At 45.7% G+C, this 18,664-nt stretch overlaps 1 protein-coding gene and 1 long non-coding RNA gene across 3 annotated transcripts in view; one reads left to right on the top strand and one right to left on the bottom strand.

Annotated features, from left to right (window-relative positions):
* Nucleotides 1-5,403: 5,403 nt before the first annotated feature.
* Nucleotides 5,404-18,664, top strand: part of LONP2 (lon peptidase 2, peroxisomal) — a 51,419-nt gene continuing 38,158 nt past the window's right edge. Inside the window, exons 1-7 of one of the 2 annotated variants that reach the window (XM_053270625.1) lie at nt 5,404-5,872; nt 7,566-7,800; nt 11,208-11,339; nt 14,477-14,599; nt 15,802-15,965; nt 17,208-17,302; nt 17,769-18,027. In XM_053270625.1, the coding sequence (XP_053126600.1) occupies nt 5,634-5,872; nt 7,566-7,800; nt 11,208-11,339; nt 14,477-14,599; nt 15,802-15,965; nt 17,208-17,302; nt 17,769-18,027 (1,247 nt within the window). In that variant the 5' untranslated portion in view covers nt 5,404-5,633. Of the gene's footprint in view, nt 5,873-6,225; nt 6,540-7,565; nt 7,801-11,207; nt 11,340-14,476; nt 14,600-15,801; nt 15,966-17,207; nt 17,303-17,768; nt 18,028-18,664 lie in introns of those variants that run through there. The other variant, XM_053270626.1, reaches the window with a different exon arrangement.
* LOC128334218 (uncharacterized) lies at nt 11,702-15,813 on the bottom strand. The gene is made up of 2 exons (XR_008311220.1): nt 15,733-15,813; nt 11,702-12,982 (listed from the first exon to the last, which is right to left on the bottom strand). It is a non-coding gene; the product is annotated as an uncharacterized LOC128334218 (long non-coding RNA).

Consider the following 18,664-nt stretch of genomic DNA (forward strand, 5'->3'; position numbering starts at 1 on the left):
CCATTGAAATGCAAACCAGGACAGACCCTGCTTAGCAAAGGGGACAATTCATGCTGGCTACCACCAGACCAGCTCTCCTCCTCTAAGATGTCCATGAAGAAATACTTCTCGTGTGCTGCTATCTCAAAAGGATCCTCCTCCAACACACTCACACAAACACAACAGGAACATCCTTTTTGCTTTCTAGACTTTGCCTCACAAGGAAGAGCTGAGGCTGGCCAGGGCGGGGGGGGGATGCATTTATTTTGCATGGTGCTGCTGGCTGAAATCAGAGCTTTCGGGTTCATTTTTTGGTTGACAAGCACAGCTGGCTGCCAGCAGTTCTTGGCATGAATTCTGTGCCCTGGGCTTATACAACTGACTGGCATTCATTCCTAGCCTGGTGGAGGAAGAATAAACAGAAATTCTTTTATGGCAGGAAGTAGAAATAAACGAGTGAGGGCCAAACCACATGTCACCTGTAACTGTGCTTTTCTTTCCCCCAATGGCTTGTTTGGTTTTTCACTGAACAGCATCCTGGGAGGTTGTAATCAGGAGCGGAAGAACAACAGCGAGGGAAAGGATGTGGAATAAAATCTGGAAAAATGCTCGGGAGTTAGTTTTTGGGAGGAACTCTGACATTCTTCTCAAGTTTCCGCTTATTGCTGCCTCTAGTGTAGCATTTGCAACACACCAGACTTGGGTCCCCAGGTGTGGCTGGACTACAACACCTATCATCCCCAGTCATTGTGGCTGGGGGTGATGGGAGTTGTAGTCCACACACATCTGGGGGACCTAGGGTTCGGAACTCCTGGTCTGCAATGAATAGTAGCAACTCTGCAAGGGTCTCTGAGAGACATTTCCCAGCATTACCTGGAGCTGCCAGGTATTAAACCTGGGATCATCTGCTGCCGTATACCGAGTCAGACCATCTGCAGTAGCTCAGTAGTGCCTACACTGACTGGCAGCAGCTCTCCAAGGTTTCAGGCAGGAGCCTTTCCCAGCCCTACCTGGAGATGCTGCCAAAGACTGAAACTGGGGCCAAGAAATGCTGTAAACACACCCCAGGGGGCATATGGATGACCTCTCTGTGCGTCCCGCTGGTCCATTTGCTTGTTTGTAACGGTGAGCGCTGTTTTCTGCATGTAGAGCATCCCTAAAGGCTACAGCTGAGCATCACTGCTTGGTTTTCACATCCCCAGTTTTTGACAAATATTTCTGAATCAATTGAAGCTCCCACAGTCGGGAAGTGGAACAACACATTATGCAAAAGAGATGCAAATGGGGCTAAATTGCACACTTTATTCTGACTGACAAGGCACGTATCTTTTTGGCACAGGGTACATGGCGTCCCGATTAGCAAATGAGTGTGAAATTAGTGTTATTAGTCATTCTTTCTTTTCTTCTTATTGATTTGGGAAATTACACACTTTGTCTTTTTCACTTTGGTCATTAATGTGCAGGATATTTATTTGAAATGTCTACAAGACAATTAGCAAAAAGAAAGAGAGAGAGAGAGAGAGAGAGAGAGAGAGAGAGACGTGGCTGTGGGAAAGGCACGGTGATCCGAACAGAGAAAGAGCAAAACCTCAGAGTCAAAGACGGCAGTGTGACCATGGGGCTGACACAAGCATAACTGAACACAAATTTCGCATGAAGCTAGCGGCTATGCCCAGTGATAGATGGCTGGAGCAAAGGAAGGCCAGCTATGGGTGAAAGCAGGGGCATAGCTAGGGGACAGAGGGCCCGTGTCCACCCGTCTCCCTGGTGGTCCCTCAAAGTGAGGGAGAAAATAATGAAGAAAATAGGGAAAATAGTGGGCCCAGAGACAAGGAAGCTGCCATATACTGAGTCAGACCATTAGTCTATCTAGCTCAATATCGTCTGCACAGACTGGCAGTGGCTTCCCCAAAGTTGCAAGCAGGAGTCTCTCTCAGCCCTATCAGAGATGGAACTTGAGAAGAGATTCCCCTCAGGGGATGGAGCCACTCTGCAAAGAGCATCTAGGTTCCAAGTTCCCTCTGTGGCAGCATCTCCAAGATAGGACAAGATTTTTTTTTTTAATAGAACAAGATTTTTTTATTGAACCAACAAACTACCAAAGCATACAGAATGTTGCCAAAGCACAATTATATACAAAGTGGTTGTTTGTACATGATATATCTACAATGATTTACACACAATGATTTGGAAACCCACAAGTTTATGAAGTATATGTAGGTAGTACTGTAACTCGGGGATGGGGGATTTCAAGGCACATCAGGTAATCGGGGGGGGGGGGGTTACATCCGACATCCATTTCCACAATTTGTCCCATTGCTGTTTAGAAGAGATACTCTTGTCTTTTTGCACATAACCATACAAACTTTTCCAGAAGAGATTTGCTGTCTCATCTGCATGAACCTCTTGGTTGCGTCTTCCCTCCCTATTCCTATGCAGGAGCGTTGCATGAATGACATACAGTTTTACTAACCTGATTACAAGGAGGGGAACATTCCAATTCCCTAGTATGAGGGCACCTGTTCTGTCCCGTTTCCTTGAAGGTTTCTTTCTGGGACCTCGAAAAGAGGTTCTATCGCTCGAGAGATTTCTGCCTGCAACCTTGGAGAAGCTGCTGCCAGTCTGGGTAGACAGACTGAGAGGAGAGCTGGTCTTGTGGTAGCAAGCATGACTTGTCCCCATAGCTAAGCAGGGTCTGCCCTGGTTGCATCTGAATGGGAGACTTGATGTGTGAGCACTGCAAGATATTCCCCTCAGGGGATGAAGCCGCTCTGGGAAGAGAAGGTTCCAAGTTCCCTCCCTGGCTTCTCCAAAATAGGGCTGAGAGAGATTCCTGCCTGCAGCCTTGGAGAAGCCGCTGCCAGTCCGTGAAGACAATACTGAGCTAGATAGACCAATGGTCTGACTCAGTATATGGCAGCTTCCTATCTTCCTATGATTTTCACAATGGTGCTAAGCTTTTAGTCTGAAATGCATCACTTGCTACATGAGAAAGGAAGAGAGCCAATGCTATACTGACTGTACTTTCTCATCAATGCAGGTTTTACATTTAGATTGCAGATGACTAGGGGAAAAATTGTCACATGCAAAACTCCTTCAAGGCTTTGGTCATTATCCAGCTGTGGGTTGCCCTTAAGACCCATTCATTTCAATGGGATTTAAATGTACTCAGGGTCTGGACTGTGGCATTTTTATTATTCATGGTACTATACTTGTTTCCAAGAAAAGACACGATCGTTGTGTGTGCAGCCCTGACATCTTGTGGCTGCAAGGCGCACAGCAATAGCGTGAACCGAGGAAATAAAAAGTATGTAGAAATTCAATTCACAGTTTCCGGTGGCTAAATTATCTCCCTGAAATGATTTCAACATGTGCCTGCATCAAAAATTTCCTAATGCACAGAAATCATTCCGAGGCAGGAAATTATACAGCTTGTCTCAAACAACAAATGCTGCCTAGATATCTCTTTTGGTCAGGGCTGGGTGAAAACGTTTTGGTACCTGAGGTGTGAAATCCAGATGTTGCCCTCTGAAAGGCTGCCAACTATTTTATTGGCCTGTGCCTTTAACAGCAGCTTGCTCAGCTTTAGGGACTTCTTAAAAGTTGTCAGTGATGAGGAGGCTCTTATGTCAAAAGAGAGTGTATTCCAAAGTCTTAGGGCAGCAACAGAGATGGTCAGTCCCTGCATGGCCACCAGATGAGCTGGTGGCAACCACAGATGGGCCTCTACTTTTAGGGTCAAATTACTCATGGCATGAAATGTGAGTCTGTATTTTTGCCTCCTGCCTTGCCCCCTTAAATAGCCGCTGTGGGTGTATAATATGGATTCAGACTGGGACCATGGCAAATTATTTATGTTTTGAATTCGTTATTTTAAAAACACACCTGTAGCCTCTTTTGCAACTTTGATGCACGATCTGTGTGCATGATTTATTCCTAACATATAACATGAGAAACATGCACCAGTGGGATTATAAATTAACATTGAATTTAATAAATAAATAAATAAATAAGATTAACATTTTATATGGCCATATAAAATACATATTGGGTTCCTCTAAACTTGTGGGGTTAATTTTTTAGGGGTAAAGAATAACAGAAATCCTCCACAACTGCCAAGCCCAGCGGTCACTTGTCCCACTCAGTTCCAAGGTGCTTACTCGCAAGTGTGGACAGAATTGCAATCTTAATCTTAAATCACAATCTTGTCACAAAATGCCAGTGTATCCCCCCAATTACCACCTATTGAGATAGTAAATGTTGCTGGACGTATTTCCAAATACAATCAAGTCCTCCACGGTTAAAACAGATTATCAAACATTTGTTAAAGTTTACTAGTTTTTAAAGAAAATATTTATGATCAGTCTATTAACATGGCTTACTTTAGAAAACAGTGCAGAAGAGGCTACTGCAAATTAAACAAATGTCATGTAGAGGCAGGGTTGCCAACAAGGTGGGCCTGGAATCTCCAGAAATAGGCACCCATTGCCAGGCAACTAATGAAAGCAATTTTGGAGACTGTGTAATAGCTTGATGTGGAAAATACAGGAGAGGAATGATACAGGAACAGCCCCAGTCTGAGCTAGCAACTCTGCTTTTATCAGCATTATGAACCCTCCAAGATTTTCCTGAAAGAATCAGGCTCTGTCTCCAGGTGATGACTGAAAGCAAGGCCTGCATGACTTCGGCTCTCCAGCTGTTGTTGGACTACAACTCCCATCATCCCCAGGCAATGGCCAAAGGTCAGGGATGATGGGTCCAACATCTACTACTACGACAAATAATTCTATACCACTTTCCCACAAGTGTTCAAAGCGGTTTACATCAATCAATCCAGAGGGGACCCTGTCCCCAAAGGGCTCACAGTCTAAAAAGAAACAGAAGGCAGATACCAGCAACAGCCACTGGAGGGATGCTGTGCTGGGGTTGGAATGGGCCAGTTGCTCTCCCCGTGCTAAATACAAGAGAACCACCACTTAAAAGGCAACTCTTTGCTTGGTTAGGGTGGGCCCCCACATCCTAATCCAATGCTCTAACCACTACGCTACCCTGCCTCATATTTTCATGGCTCAGTGTTGTGGGGGAAAAGAAAAGCTTCAGGAATAGCTTCAGTCAAAGCTGGCAACCCTGGGTATAGGAGACAATAAGCAGGGCTTAGATATATAGTGAAGGATGCCTGGGGTGAGAGGAAGAATAGGTGCTACAAATATTTGCCTTGTTTTCCTCTATGAAGTATCATTTAGAAGTTTGCTTGCTTATTTCCAGTTTTGTTTTTGAACAGTTTCATTTTAAAAATTGCACGCCACCATGCTCCACTTATGAATCCATGACAATATGAATACCATAATTTACAATGAGTCCTTTAATATAATAATAAAATAATAATAATAATACCACAGCACAATAACGCAACTGAACCACCTTTTCCTGTCTACATTGCAAAACCCTCCGAAGGTTCCTTCCTGCCCGGCAGTCCCGGGTGCTGCCTTGCTGGCCGCAGCCTGCAGGGGGCAGCAGCGAGCGCGTCTCGCCTCGCTCTTCCTCTCCCCCGCCCCACCCGCCTGCACAGGTGGCGGGGATTGGCCCTCGCCGGCTGCCGTAGCGCGGCCTGCGGACTTTGCTCCGCGGCAGGCCCAGAGCGCGAGAGCCCAGCCATGGCGTCGTCCGGAGGCAGCACCATCCAGATCCCGAGCCGCCTGCCGCTGCTGCTGACGCCCGAGGCGGTGCTACTGCCGGGCTCCACCATGCGCGCCAGCGTGGACTCGCCGCGGAACATGCAGCTGGTGCGGAGCCGCCTCCTGAAGGGCACGTCGCTCAAGAGCACCATTATCGGCGTCATCCCCGACACCCGCGACCCGGCCAGCGACCTCGACGCGCTGCCCCCGCTCCACAGGTGCCCGCCCCGCCCCTCGGGAGCCATGGCAACGGTTCTCCTGCGTCGCCACGGCCCTTCCACTAGCGTCACGGCCGCTGACCCGCCCCCTGTGCTGTCAGGGCAACTGTCCGGTCCCCAGGAGGGGCGCCCCGCCCCTCTGGCGTCATGGCAACCTCTCCGTCTTCCTCTCTTCTTGCCCAGTGGCGTCCCCTCCCCTCTGTCGTCATGGCCACACCCTGCCTTCCTCTTCTGTCATTGGCAACTGCCCCGTGTCGTCACGGGCACATCCCCTCCTGTCATGGCTTCCCCGCCCCATTTTTTTTGTCGTCATGGCAACTTAGACAGTAGTGGCCTGTGTGGTGTAGTGGTTAGAGCACTGCTGCACAACTTTGGGAGACAAACTAAAAATCGAAAACAGGGGTTCCCAACCTGTGATACTCTCCAGATGTTGCAAAACGGCAGCTCCCATCACCCCCACCCACAATACATTGTAGCTGGGGACGATGGGAGTTGTAGTTTTGCAACATCTGGAGTGGGTTGGAACCTTGAATTGTAGCTGGGGGTGATGGGAGTTTTAGTTCAGCAACATCTGGAAACGCCGCAGGTGGGGAACCCCTGAGGATCGATGTCCGATGACCTCAAAGACAAGTGCAAATATTCCTTGGGAAATATATATCATCAAAACGTATTCGAGTTATTTTATTTTCTTCAGCAGCTGCTTCTGCACAACTTTGCCCCTCCGGTGGCTGTTGGACTTCAGCTCCTCTCACCCCCGACTCTTGGACACTGGCTGGGGATGATGGGAGATGTAGTCCAACAACCACTGGAGGGCTGAAGTTGTGCTGCGTGCAGCCCTGGGTCAAGTTGACATCCATAGTGCCTTTTGCATGGCTTTATGCAACAGGACAGTCAAGCATAGGATGGGCAAGGAGTCCTAAGAACTTGCTTTCATTAGGATCATTAAGTATCACTTGTATGTGAACCAATTAGTTCCTTTAACATGAACAGCTGCAATCTTTAGAGCTGTAGTTTTTGGAAAGATGTATTTACCTGAATCCAAGACTAGTTCCCCCCCCCCAAGTTTTTTGATATTAGAAATCAGGAGCTTGTCTTAAATTCAAAGTTCTGTTCCTTTCAAGGATATGCAGGTATAACTTGCCTTTAACCTCTACTTTTCAAGGGGATTGTCTTGAATCCAGAATCGTCTTCAATTCAGGTAAATACGATAAACAACATGGACAAATAAATTGGTGTATGTCCAAGAATTTTAGCTACTTGTGCAGCTGTTCAGAGACCACAAGAGATACTTGAGCACATTGTACTGAGTGTGTATGTACGTGTGTGTGTAAATTTCAGCCAGGCTCGAAAGAAGGAACGTATGCATAGAGCAGTTTTTGTCTAGCACTTCCCACTTCTGAAGAAATAAGTTACTGGTCAGTTTCAATACTAGCTTGCCTCTTCAGCGGAGAACAGACTGCAGCAAAACCTACAAATGAAGCTCCAGCAGTGCACGGGTTTCTCCCTTGCATATGCATATTCCTTCTTTGGATCTTGACCCTGGCCTTCTAAGTAGCCAAAGGCCTGCAGATGCCTGCAAATGTTAGTTCTATTGACTTGAGCAAAACCTGAGTGGGGAATATAGACATAGATATAAAAGATCATCAAAACAAACTCATGGCAACTAATGTATATATCTTCTTAATACTTTCAGGATTGGGACAGCAGCGTTGGCTGTCCAGGTAGTTGGCAGCAACTGGCCCAAGCCGCATTACACTTTGCTGGTCACAGGCCTCTGCAGATTCCAGATTTTGCAGCTGGTGAAAGAGAAGCCTTATCCCGTTGCTGATGTGGAGCAGCTGGATCGGCTGGAACAGTTTACCAACAAGTCTAATTCCGAGGAGGAGCTGGGAGAGCTGTCAGAGCAGTTCTACAAATATGCGGTTCAGGTAAGGTGGCCTGAAGTAGAAATGTGAAAGCTGATGTGTCGGTTGAGGACCTGGAGGGAAAACCCATAACTCAGAAGCGGAGCACACAATTTGTATGCTTATGGTCCAGGTTCAGCCCCTTCGCATCTTCGGTTACAGTGATCTCAGAGAGCAGGGCTGGGGAAAGCCTTGCTACTGCCAGTCAGGGTAGACCGGAGTTCCCAACCTTGGGTCCCCAGATGTCGTTGGACTACAACAGCCATCACCCCCTGCCACATTGGCAGGAGGTGATGGGAGTTGTAGTCCAATGACATCTGAGAACCCAAGGTTGGGAACCCCTAGAGTGGACCGTCCTGGGCTAGATAAACCAGTGGACTGACTCAGTAAGAGACAGCTTCATAGGTGTGCCTCTACTCTCCAACTGTACCTTATGAACAAAGATACCTGAAGGATATCACCTGTACAAGTCAGCTCAGCAGCTGAGATTCTTACTGCAGGCCCTCCTCTGCAGAGGTTAGGTGGGTGACTACTGAAGAAAGTGCCTTTTCTGCACCCTGACTTTGGGGAGACTGCCCTGAAAGAATCTGCCTGGTAGCTTTATTTTTAGGCACCTAGCAAAGTGTGTCTGTTTTATTCAGCCTTTTGGTAGTTAGTTTTTGTTGATTTCATTGAATGTAATATTTGGTTTGCCCATTTAAGGGCACTGTGTTTGTCTGTCTGGTTTGGACAAGTTTGGACTGGTTGCTGAATTTGTTCGTAGCTGCTTTTATCTATTGATTATGTGTAAGGATGTATTTTTAGTCTGTCTGATGGTTTAACTGCCTTGAATGCCTTTGGAAGAAAAGCAGCATAAAGATTTTCTAAGCTAATTAATTCTTCAATAAGCTCCAAAGCTGTTCCTTCTGATTATCAAGCATTTACAATGAGCCCAACAAGTGCAGGACCAGGCAAAATAATCTGCCAGAAGTTTGAACATGCACCTAAAATGATGGCACACAAGGAGGCTGAAAAATTCGGTGTAACTTGCCTTTCGGGTTATGTGCAGGGATTTACCCAGTTTCCCATACATAAGAGAGGACTTAAAGGCTTTAATCATCCTGTGGCGGACCTTCTGGGCAATGTTTGCCTGTGGGGGGAAAGGCAAAAGAGGTTTAAGGTTGTTATTTTGCTGATTATTCTGTAAGCGTGTCCATAAAGGTATATGTATGCTCTACTTTTGGATGTGTAGATATTTGCTTGCCAAAACTGCTCCCTTGCTACAGGCTGCTGCTTGCTTCAGGGAAAAGGGGTGTGTGTGTGTGTTGTACAAAGTGAGGAAACTCTGGGGATAATTGCATCAGAAAGGCATTCAAATTGTATAGCAAAAACCCCTTCCAGCTCTTCAATCAGCCCTGCGAACTAGGCTGAATGAGTCTATTGCCCTACCTGGTTCAAGTGGATTCTGAAGGAGGCTTGCCTGAAGACAAATGCTTTTGAAACAACTGATATTCCGAAACTACTGGAAGGAACTACCAGGTTCCTTCCTTGCTGCATAATGGCATTAGTTTCTAGACTTAAATATGGGACAGGCAACAAGTATATCAGGTTCTACAGGGAGATCTCTGCATGATTTGCAGTAGATCAGCTAACAGTTTCTCCCAATAGTTTAATGGCAGCAAGTGAAATCGCAGGTTAGTACAAAAACCTCTGACATGGCTGGCCTTGTGTTAACTGCTTATCACTCAGCCTTGGTGTTCCTTACTATAAAAAAAAAATGAATATTAAGTGGTTGCTTTTAGCCAGGTATTTGTGCAACACGGTTGGCTGTTTTGTGGTAGGATCCCTGCTCTGTAGTAACTCTGATGTAGTTCCACTGGGGAGGAGAGCCGGTCTTGTGGTAGCAAACATGAATTGCCCCCCTTTGCTAAATGGGGGCTTTCTCGGTTTACATTTGGATGGGAGACTACATGTGAGCACTGTAAATTATTCCCCTTAGAGGATGGGGTCATCGCTCTGTTGAAGAGCATCTAGGTCCCAAGTTCACTCCCTGGCATCTCCAAGTAGGGCTGGGAAAGACTCTTGCCTGAAACCTTGGAGTGCTGTTGCAGACAATACTGAGCAAGATCGACCAATAATCTGACTCGGTATAAGTCAGCTTCCTATGTTCCTGTGTAGTTTTTTTATTGGTGTATGCAGGTCATAGGTAAAGTGTGCTGTAGAGTCAGTTTCGACTCCTGGCGACCCCAGAGCCCTGTGGTTGTCTTCGGTAGGAGAGGTTTACCATTGCCTCCTCCCACGCAGTATGAGATAATGCATCTTCCTGTATCACTTCCTATATCCCCCCAGCAGGGATTCAAACAAGCTAATGGTGCACCGTGGAAATGACTTCAGGAGAGGAGAGCTGGTCTTGTGGTAGCAAGCATGACTTGTCCCCATAGCTAAGCAGGGTCTGCCCTGGTTGCATATGAATGGGAGACTTGATGTGTGAGCACTGGAAGATATTCCCCTAAGGGGATGGAGCCACTCTGGGAAGAGCAGAAGATCCCAAGTCCCCCCCCTGGCTTCTCCAAGATAGGGCTGAGAGAGATTCCTGCCTGCAACCTTGGAGAAGCCGCTGCCAGTCTGTGAAGACAATACTGAGCTAGATAGACCAATCGGTCTGACTCAGTATATGGCAGCTTCCTATCTTCCTAAGTTCCTATGACTTGACTAGCAAGCCAGCAGTTGCTAGTTCAAATCCCCACTGATATGCTTCCCAGACTACGGGAAACACCTATATTGGGCAGCAGCGATATAGGAAGATGCTGAAAGGCATCGTCTCCTACTGTGTGGGATATGGCAATGGTCAACCCCTCCGGTACTCTACCAAAGACACCCACAGGGCTCTGTGGGCACCAGGAGTCGACACTGACTCAACAGCACCCTTTACCTTTACCTATGCAGGTCATCTCAATGAATGGTTGATGGGGTGACCATAGATAATTGGTTCCACCAGGGGGTGGAGGAGGTACCATTTGACATCTGGCTGCACCCCCTGAGCCAGCGGCTGATTTCTTTATTTTTACATTTATATTCTCTTCTCCCCCTGCAGAGCCCAGGGTGGTGTACCTTGTTTTGTTCATCCTCACAACAACCCTGTGAGGTCGGTTAGGCTGAGAGAGAGAAGTGCCTGGCCCAGAGTCACCCTGTCAGTTTTCATGGCTGAATGGGGATTTAAACTTGGGTTTCCCAGTTCCAATCCAACACCCTGACCACTACACCATACAGCCTCTCACCTTGCCTCTGGTTGTAATTAATGGGCTTTGGGGAATGGGGAGGGTCTAGGAAGAAAAAGCCAATGTAAATTATTATTATCCAAGCCTAAAGTTTGTCCTGCTCTGAAGGAAATGATTTAAAATAATGCCAGTACTAAAACAAATATGTTTCATTTCCCCCTCCCTTTTACGAAGCTGGTTGAGATGCTGGATATGTCGGTCCCTGCAGTGGCGAAACTGAGACGCCTGCTTGACAATCTGCCCAGGGAGGCTTTACCTGATATATTAACTTCCATCATCCGCACCAGCAACCAAGAGAAGCTTCAGGTATGACGGGGTTGGGGAGCGAAGCTGGTCTTGTGGTAGTGGGCAAGAATGGTCCCCTTGATTTACATTTATTATTATTATTATTTATTAATTTTTTTTACATTTATAGCCCGCTCTTCCTCCAAGGAGCCCAGAGCGGTGTACTACATACTTGAGTTTCTCTTTCACAACAACCCTGTGAAGTAGGTTAGGCTGAGAGAGAAGTGACTGGCCCAGAGTCCCCCAGCTAGTTTCATGGCTGAATGGGGATTTGAACTCGGGTCTCCCCGGTCCTAGTCCAGCACTCTAACCATGGGTGCCTACATGTGAGCCCTGTTTGCTGTAAGGAATTCCCTTTAGGGATTAGGGCTGCATCTCTGTGATAGAGCAGAAGGTTGATTAAATTTATTACAATCCAGGACCAGAAAACATAAACAAGAAAGAAAAATTCAAAATTAAACGAGAATTAATACAACTCACAGTAACTTACATTGCATCCATTTACAATTTTACAGTTACCTTAAATCAATACTCAAAAAACAATGCTTTCCAGGCAATTCAATTACAGATATAACCATCTGATTCCTGATGAAGCCCTGGAACAAAATTTTGCAACGTTAAAAGTAATATCTGTTTTGGAATCTGGGAGAAGAAGAGAGGTATGAAATTTATCTGGCCTGCCTGGGAATTTTATATACTGCCCTGAGATTATATATATTTATATCATACTTTGGACACATTATGCAAAAACCCAGTTCCCTTGAGAAGTCCATAATGACGGGAAAAGTTGAAGGAAAGAGAAGGAGACGATGACCAGCAGGCAGGAAGGTGGATGGACTCAATCATGACAGCAATGAAGGCACCACTGAGAGACCTTAAAGGCCAAGTTGAGGACAGATCATCCTGGAGAGAATCTATCTGTGCAGTTGCTAAAAGTCGACACCGGCTTGACGGCACTTCATCAGTCAATCAATCAATCTAAATATTAAATTTCCTTAAAATTTGAGTTATTTAATTAATAAATGTGTCTATAAAATTGACAGTATGAATACAAATACGACAAATATTTATATACAGCTTTTCAACAAAAGTCCCCCAAGTGGGAGGGAGGGATAGATAGATATAGATAAAATGGCCCCCTGTCCCCAACGGGCTCACAGTCTTAAAAACAAAACATAAGAGAGATGCCAGCAACAGCCGCTGGAGGGATTCTGTGCTGGGGATGGACAGGGCCAGTTGCTCTCCCCCAGCTTAACAGAAGAGAACCGCCACTTTTAAAATGAGCCTCTTTGCGCTTTTAGCATGATCCACAGTTTCACTCTTGCCGTTCCCCATTTGGCAAGGATAAATCTGTTCTGCATAGGGAATTCAAAGCTATCTCCCCTCCAGTACCGCTGATGGCATCCTATTAAGCCAAGCTAAGGTGAAGTGGAGCAGAAGGCCCCCAGTTCAGTCCCTGGCAGCATCTCCAGGTAGGGCTGGGAGAGACTCCTGCCTCAAACCCCAGAGAGCTCTGCCAGTCAGTGTAGACAATACTGAGCTCGACGGGCCAATGGTCTGACTCAGTATATGGCAGCTTCCTATGTTCTTCAGTATGAGCAGAGCAAAGAAAATAGGCTTTCCCGGTCAAGCCACCCACGCGCACTTAATTCTGCGGTGCACATCTGTTAAAATGATAAAGTACAGTACACTGCTTAAGAAATAATTGTCTCGAGCCTTGCACCATAAATAAAGAAATACATTAAGCAGTCGTCATAAGGGAGATAAGGGTGAGTACTCCCCCATCCTCAAACCCTAGCGATCCTCATAATGCATGTTGACATTGCACTCCTTTTCTAAATGTACCATATCCTCTGGGCCTCCCTTTCTCTCTCTTTGGAAATTGGCGTGGCATTTGCCTTTCAGCATGGTGTTTTTACTTTATTGGCTCCTGTGGGGCCATGGGTTCGAATGCTGCTTTCTGTTTGCCTCGGGGGAAGGCTGGGCGCTCCAGCTGTTGAGATTTTGGGGAGGGGACTAGAATTTAGTGGTCGAGTCCACGCAGGAGATCTCCACATTCCTCCACATCTCTAGTTAAAGGTACCCCAGTAGCAGGGCAGAGAATGGCCTCTTCTTTGAGTGCTAGGAGAACCATTATTAGTCATAGTAGACTTGGCAAAAGACAGCTTCATATTGTACTCAACCTGATTGCTTGTGCATATGTCATTGTCGCCCTGATCACTGTACACACACACACACACACACACACTTCTTACTCAACAGCTTGAGCTGCTCACCCCACTATTTTTATTTTCCCAGCATTCCCAGCAGGCTTTGGAGTCCTCACTCTCTGGAGGCCCATTATTATGGCGTGACTGCAGTTTGGTGTCTTTGCTCCTATATGTCAAGAAATGGCCCACAGCCCCGGCCAACCAATTCTGCTTCCCCCTAGCTCAAAGCTTGAGAAATCCCAGATGCCAGGGAGCCATGGTGCCTAGAAATTTGACAGTGGTCTTAGTCCAACCCCTTAACCACTACAGTGATTCACAAAAAAGGATCTATCGTTCGGCCACTGTATCAGCCCAAACTTCTATGGCTCTCTTAAAAGATCGGTTTGGTGGCCATCCAGATTTTCTTCTGTCCTTGACACATACCTGAGGTTCTTGGTGATTTCCAGTTTGCAGCCACTAACACTAGAAGGCAAGCTAGCAGGAAAAAGATTGAGGAGGAGGAGGAAGGGATGGATGGATGACCTGAAAGAATGGCTAGAAATGGACACAGAAGATATCATCCACGATTCTAGGGACCGCGATTTATGGTTTTTGCCTGGCCATCAACCTCCAAATTGGAGAAAGCACACAAAGACAGAGAGCAAAACATATTTTAAGCTACAATCAGTCCATTACCCATTCAGGTTCCTCATCCAGTATCACCACTTTCAGATATGCTAATGATACCAGTTTGGAGTTTACAGAGTATGGCCCCCAGCCATCCCCGTATTATTCCACGAGTTCTTTTGCCAACAAATGTTACTGGACACAACCAGACAACAGGAAGCAAATCTGCCCCTCGAGCCTGTGAAATGGCAGCTTTAAACACTTTTCTCCCAGGGTTACACTGATCAGGTTCTTTGCCATATTATTCCAGATGCATGTACATTTTTCATTCTTTTTGGCTAGATTTTAGACGCCGTTGGCTTGGAGGAACGGTTCAAGATGACCATCCCGTTGCTCGTCAGACAGATCGAAGGTCTGAAGCTGCTTCAGAAAACTCGGAAACCCAAACAGGATGATGACAAAAGGGTATTTATTATTATTTACTATGTTTATGTGTTTGTCTTTTTCTGTGGAAGTTCACACACTGTATGTATAAGGCTTTAGTCCTTTCTTACTCCCCTTTCTTAGGGGAGGACAGCCACTCTTGTGGTAGTGAGCATGAATTGTCCCCTTGCTAAGCAGGGTCCACCTTGGTTTGCATTAGGAGGGTTGATTCCATGTGAGCCTTGTCTGCTGTAAGATGTTCTCCTTAGGGAATGGGGCCATAGCTCAGTATTAAAACATCTGCTGGCATGCAGAAAGTCCCGGTGCAATTCCTCGTAGCAGGTAGGATTGGGAGAGACGCCTGTCTGAAATCTTGGAGAGCTGCTGCCAGTCATTGTAGACAGTACTAAGCTAGATGGACCAATGGTCTGACTCCATATAAGGCAGCTTCCTATGTGTCTGTGTACTTGGGAGTAAATCCCACTGAGCAGAGGGGAAATGACGTTTGAGTAAAAATGCTTAGGCATGTGTTATAAGCTATAAAAGGTTTTTTTCCCAGTGTGTTTTTAAGGTTCTGTAACAATGGAAAACCATAATTTAAATCATACCGTCTCTATAGTTAAATCGTCGCAAGGCGGTTGTAATTTTTCCATTGAAAGTTCATCAGCACTGGCATCCTATGGTTAGAACAAAATGCATATCTGATCATGTTAAAAATTTAGGTGGTCGTAAAGAACAAAATAACATTAAAGTCCCAGAGAGCTTCATGACTGAGCTGGGATTTGAACCTGGTCTTCATCTGACACACTAAACCAGTACGCCCCACTGGCTATCCTGTACATGCTCTGCTCTTTTCAATTCTGGGGAGCAGTGTTTCCTGTAAGAGGGAATCCCAGATGTTGTTGACTACAGCACCCCAAATCCCTAGTAGCAGTGGGCTTTGGCTGAGGATGCTGGGAGTTGTAGTCAAAAACATCTGGGATTTTCTGTTAGAGGGAACACTGCTGGGGTCTATTCTTTTCATGAGTGTTGGGTCAGAGAAAGAGGCAGTTAATATAAAATTATCTTATCAGTATCAATATAAGCCAGTTAATATTCATTGTTGTGGGGAACTTCCAGCTTTCATATGCCGCAGCAACGATGGGTAATTAAGAAAGTATGGATTAATCTGGCACCTGATTGTTTACTGCAATAGCAACCAGATCTCCTGTAGGAAGTTCCTCTGGTAACTTTCAACTTCTTAGGTTGTAGCTATCCGCCCGATTCGAAGGATTGCCCACATCCCAGGCACTGCAGAAGATGAAGAGGAGGATGAAGACCATGACGACATTGTGGTACTTGAAAAGAAAATCCGAGCCTCCAGCATGCCCGAGCAAGCTCTAAAAGTGTGCGTGAAAGAGGTAAAGAGGTAGGTTTATATCACTTTTGAAATAGCAAGGTTTTGCTTTGATTTAAAATCAGACTTTGGTGTTTCTACTTAGCTTCTTTTTGTCTCCTGTGCCGGGAATGGTACCCAGTAATCTTCAATAATCCTTTTGAGTTTTTGGAGGATCTCTGCCTGCATTTGTTATGTAAACATCCTCAATAGATTAAGAGTTCTACTACTTCTAAAACTAGGGATCAGAGATGGTGTTTGTTATTTTCCTGGCAAATGTTTTAAATTCTGCGTAAATGTCAAGACTCATGATTCAGTTTCATGAAGTTTGCCGCATGTTTGGTTTTTAACAACAACAACAAATATTTATATACCGCTTTTTAACAAAAATGTCCAAAGCAGTTTACATAGAGAAATAATTAAATAAATAAGATGGTTCTCTGTCCCCACAAAGGGCCCACAATCTAAAAAGAAACACAAGATCGACACCAGCAACAGCCACTGGAGGGATGCTGTGCTAGGGGTGGATATGGCCAGTTGCTCTCCCCCTGCTCAATAAAGAGAATTACCATGTTTAAAAATTTGCCTCTTTGCCTAGTTAGCAGTTTAACACACTACGATTTTTGTTATATTAAATGGGACTTTATGGAGGTCTCCCATCCTGGCATGGACCAGATATGCTTGCCTTCAGCAAGGCTGCTGCATCATATGCTTTCTGACTTTAGTCCTAGTTAGGGGCTGTAGTGTTGTATTAATATTTGGGCTAGTATAATGTCAATATAATATTTGGGCTAGTATAATAGTATTGTAGCAAAGCTAGCCTATCATCAGGAGTTGTACTCTTCACTTCTGTGCTGGTATATATGAAGGTCTGAGATTGGTCTTTTGAAGAACAGGACTGACGAAAGGAAGGCCTTTTTCACACAAAGTATAATTAACCTATGGAATTCTCTGACACAAGATGTTGACGGCCAACAGCCTGGGTGGCTTTAAAAAGAGTTTAGATAAATTCATGGAGGATAGGTCTATCAATGGCTACTATTCTGAGGGCTATAGGCCACCTCCAGCCTCAGAGGCAAGATGCCTCTAAATACCAGTTACAGGACAGGAGGAGGAGGAGGAGAGAGAGAAAGCATGCCCTTAGCTATTGCCTGTGGGCTTCCCAAAGGCATCTGGTGGGCAACTGTGTGAAACAGGATGCTGGACTAGATGGGCCTTGGGCCTGATCCAGCAGAGCTTATGTTATCTTATGATCAATTTTATCTTTCCTTTCAGGTTGAAGAAAATGCCTCAGTCAATGCCAGAATACGCTTTAACCCGAAATTATCTGGAGTTGATGGTGGAGCTACCATGGAGCAAAAGTACTAAAGGTAAAAGGAACCATATGTATTTGCATGGGCCGAGATTGTAAGCTATTATAAAATTAAATTAGCAGTCAGGAAGGGGGTCTTTCCTTAACTATCAACAGCATTAGGTAAAGGTAAAGTGTGCCATCAAGTCGATTTCAACTCCTGGTGTCCACAGAGCCCTGTGGTTTTCTTTGGTAGAATACAGGAGGGGTTGACCATTGCCATCTCCCGTGCAGTATGAGATGATGCCTTTCAGCATCTTCCTATATTGCTGCTGCCCGACATAGTACCAGCGGGGATTTGAACCCAGGGATTCGATATAGTACCAGCAGGCATTCGACTAACTGCTTGTTAGTCAAGCATTTCCCTGCTGCTCCACTCAAGGTGGCTCGTCAACAGCATTACCTGGAGTATAAATTATTTTGGTGTATTTGAAGAACAGGAACACTTTAACTCATTGTGTGTGTTTTTAAAAAATGAACAACAGATCGCCTGGATATCCGGGCAGCCAGAATTCTTTTGGACAATGACCATTATGCTATGGAGAAGTTGAAGAAGCGAGTGTTGGAGTATTTGGCCGTCAGACAACTGAAGAACAACCTGAAGGGCCCCATCCTTTGCTTTGTGGGCCCTCCTGGAGTTGGAAAAACTAGCGTGGGAAGATCCGTGGCAAAGACTCTGGGCCGCGAATTCCATCGGATCGCCTTGGGAGGAGTGTGTGACCAGTCGGACATCCGAGGACACAGGTACCTTTTAAATCTAATCTCCCCCCGTGTGTTAATCAGTGGTTTATAGCTGACAGTGGAGCAATTTACCCTTTTTCTCCCAGCTTTTTAACCTTAATATATGCATTGGCTTCCCTGGGGGAAAAGACACATTGCAGTTTGTATTTTAGAACAGCGTTGCACAAACAGCATGCCTTAACACACAAATGGTGGTGTTTTAGTTGGCACTGTTTACCATTATCTGGATCGTCTTCTACTACGAATATTTTAATACCACTCTTCAACCAAAGTTCTCAAAGCGGTTTACATAGAGAAATACATAAATAAGATGGTCCCCTGTCCCCAAAGGACTCACAATCTAAAAACAAACAAACATAAGACCGATACCAGCAACAGCCACTGGAGGGATGGTGTGCTGGGGTTGGGTAAGGCCAGTTGCTCTCCCCGTGCAAAATATAAGAGAATCACCACAGGTGTCCCTTTTCTCAGTCTTCTTTCTCTGCTTCTTTATCAAGGCACCAGCATTTGACCCCAGGTGGTTTAAAATCCTTCTGGGTGTGTCCGTCTGCAGGACCTTTTGGGGGGGGAGGGGCAAGCTCCTGTTGGTGGCCCCCGGGCCCCTACCCCATTGCTAACGAATGTCCCTAACCACATCCCC

The sequence above is a fragment of the Hemicordylus capensis genome, chromosome 9, assembly GCF_027244095.1.
Source record: "Hemicordylus capensis ecotype Gifberg chromosome 9, rHemCap1.1.pri, whole genome shotgun sequence".
NCBI lineage: Eukaryota > Metazoa > Chordata > Lepidosauria > Squamata > Cordylidae > Hemicordylus > Hemicordylus capensis.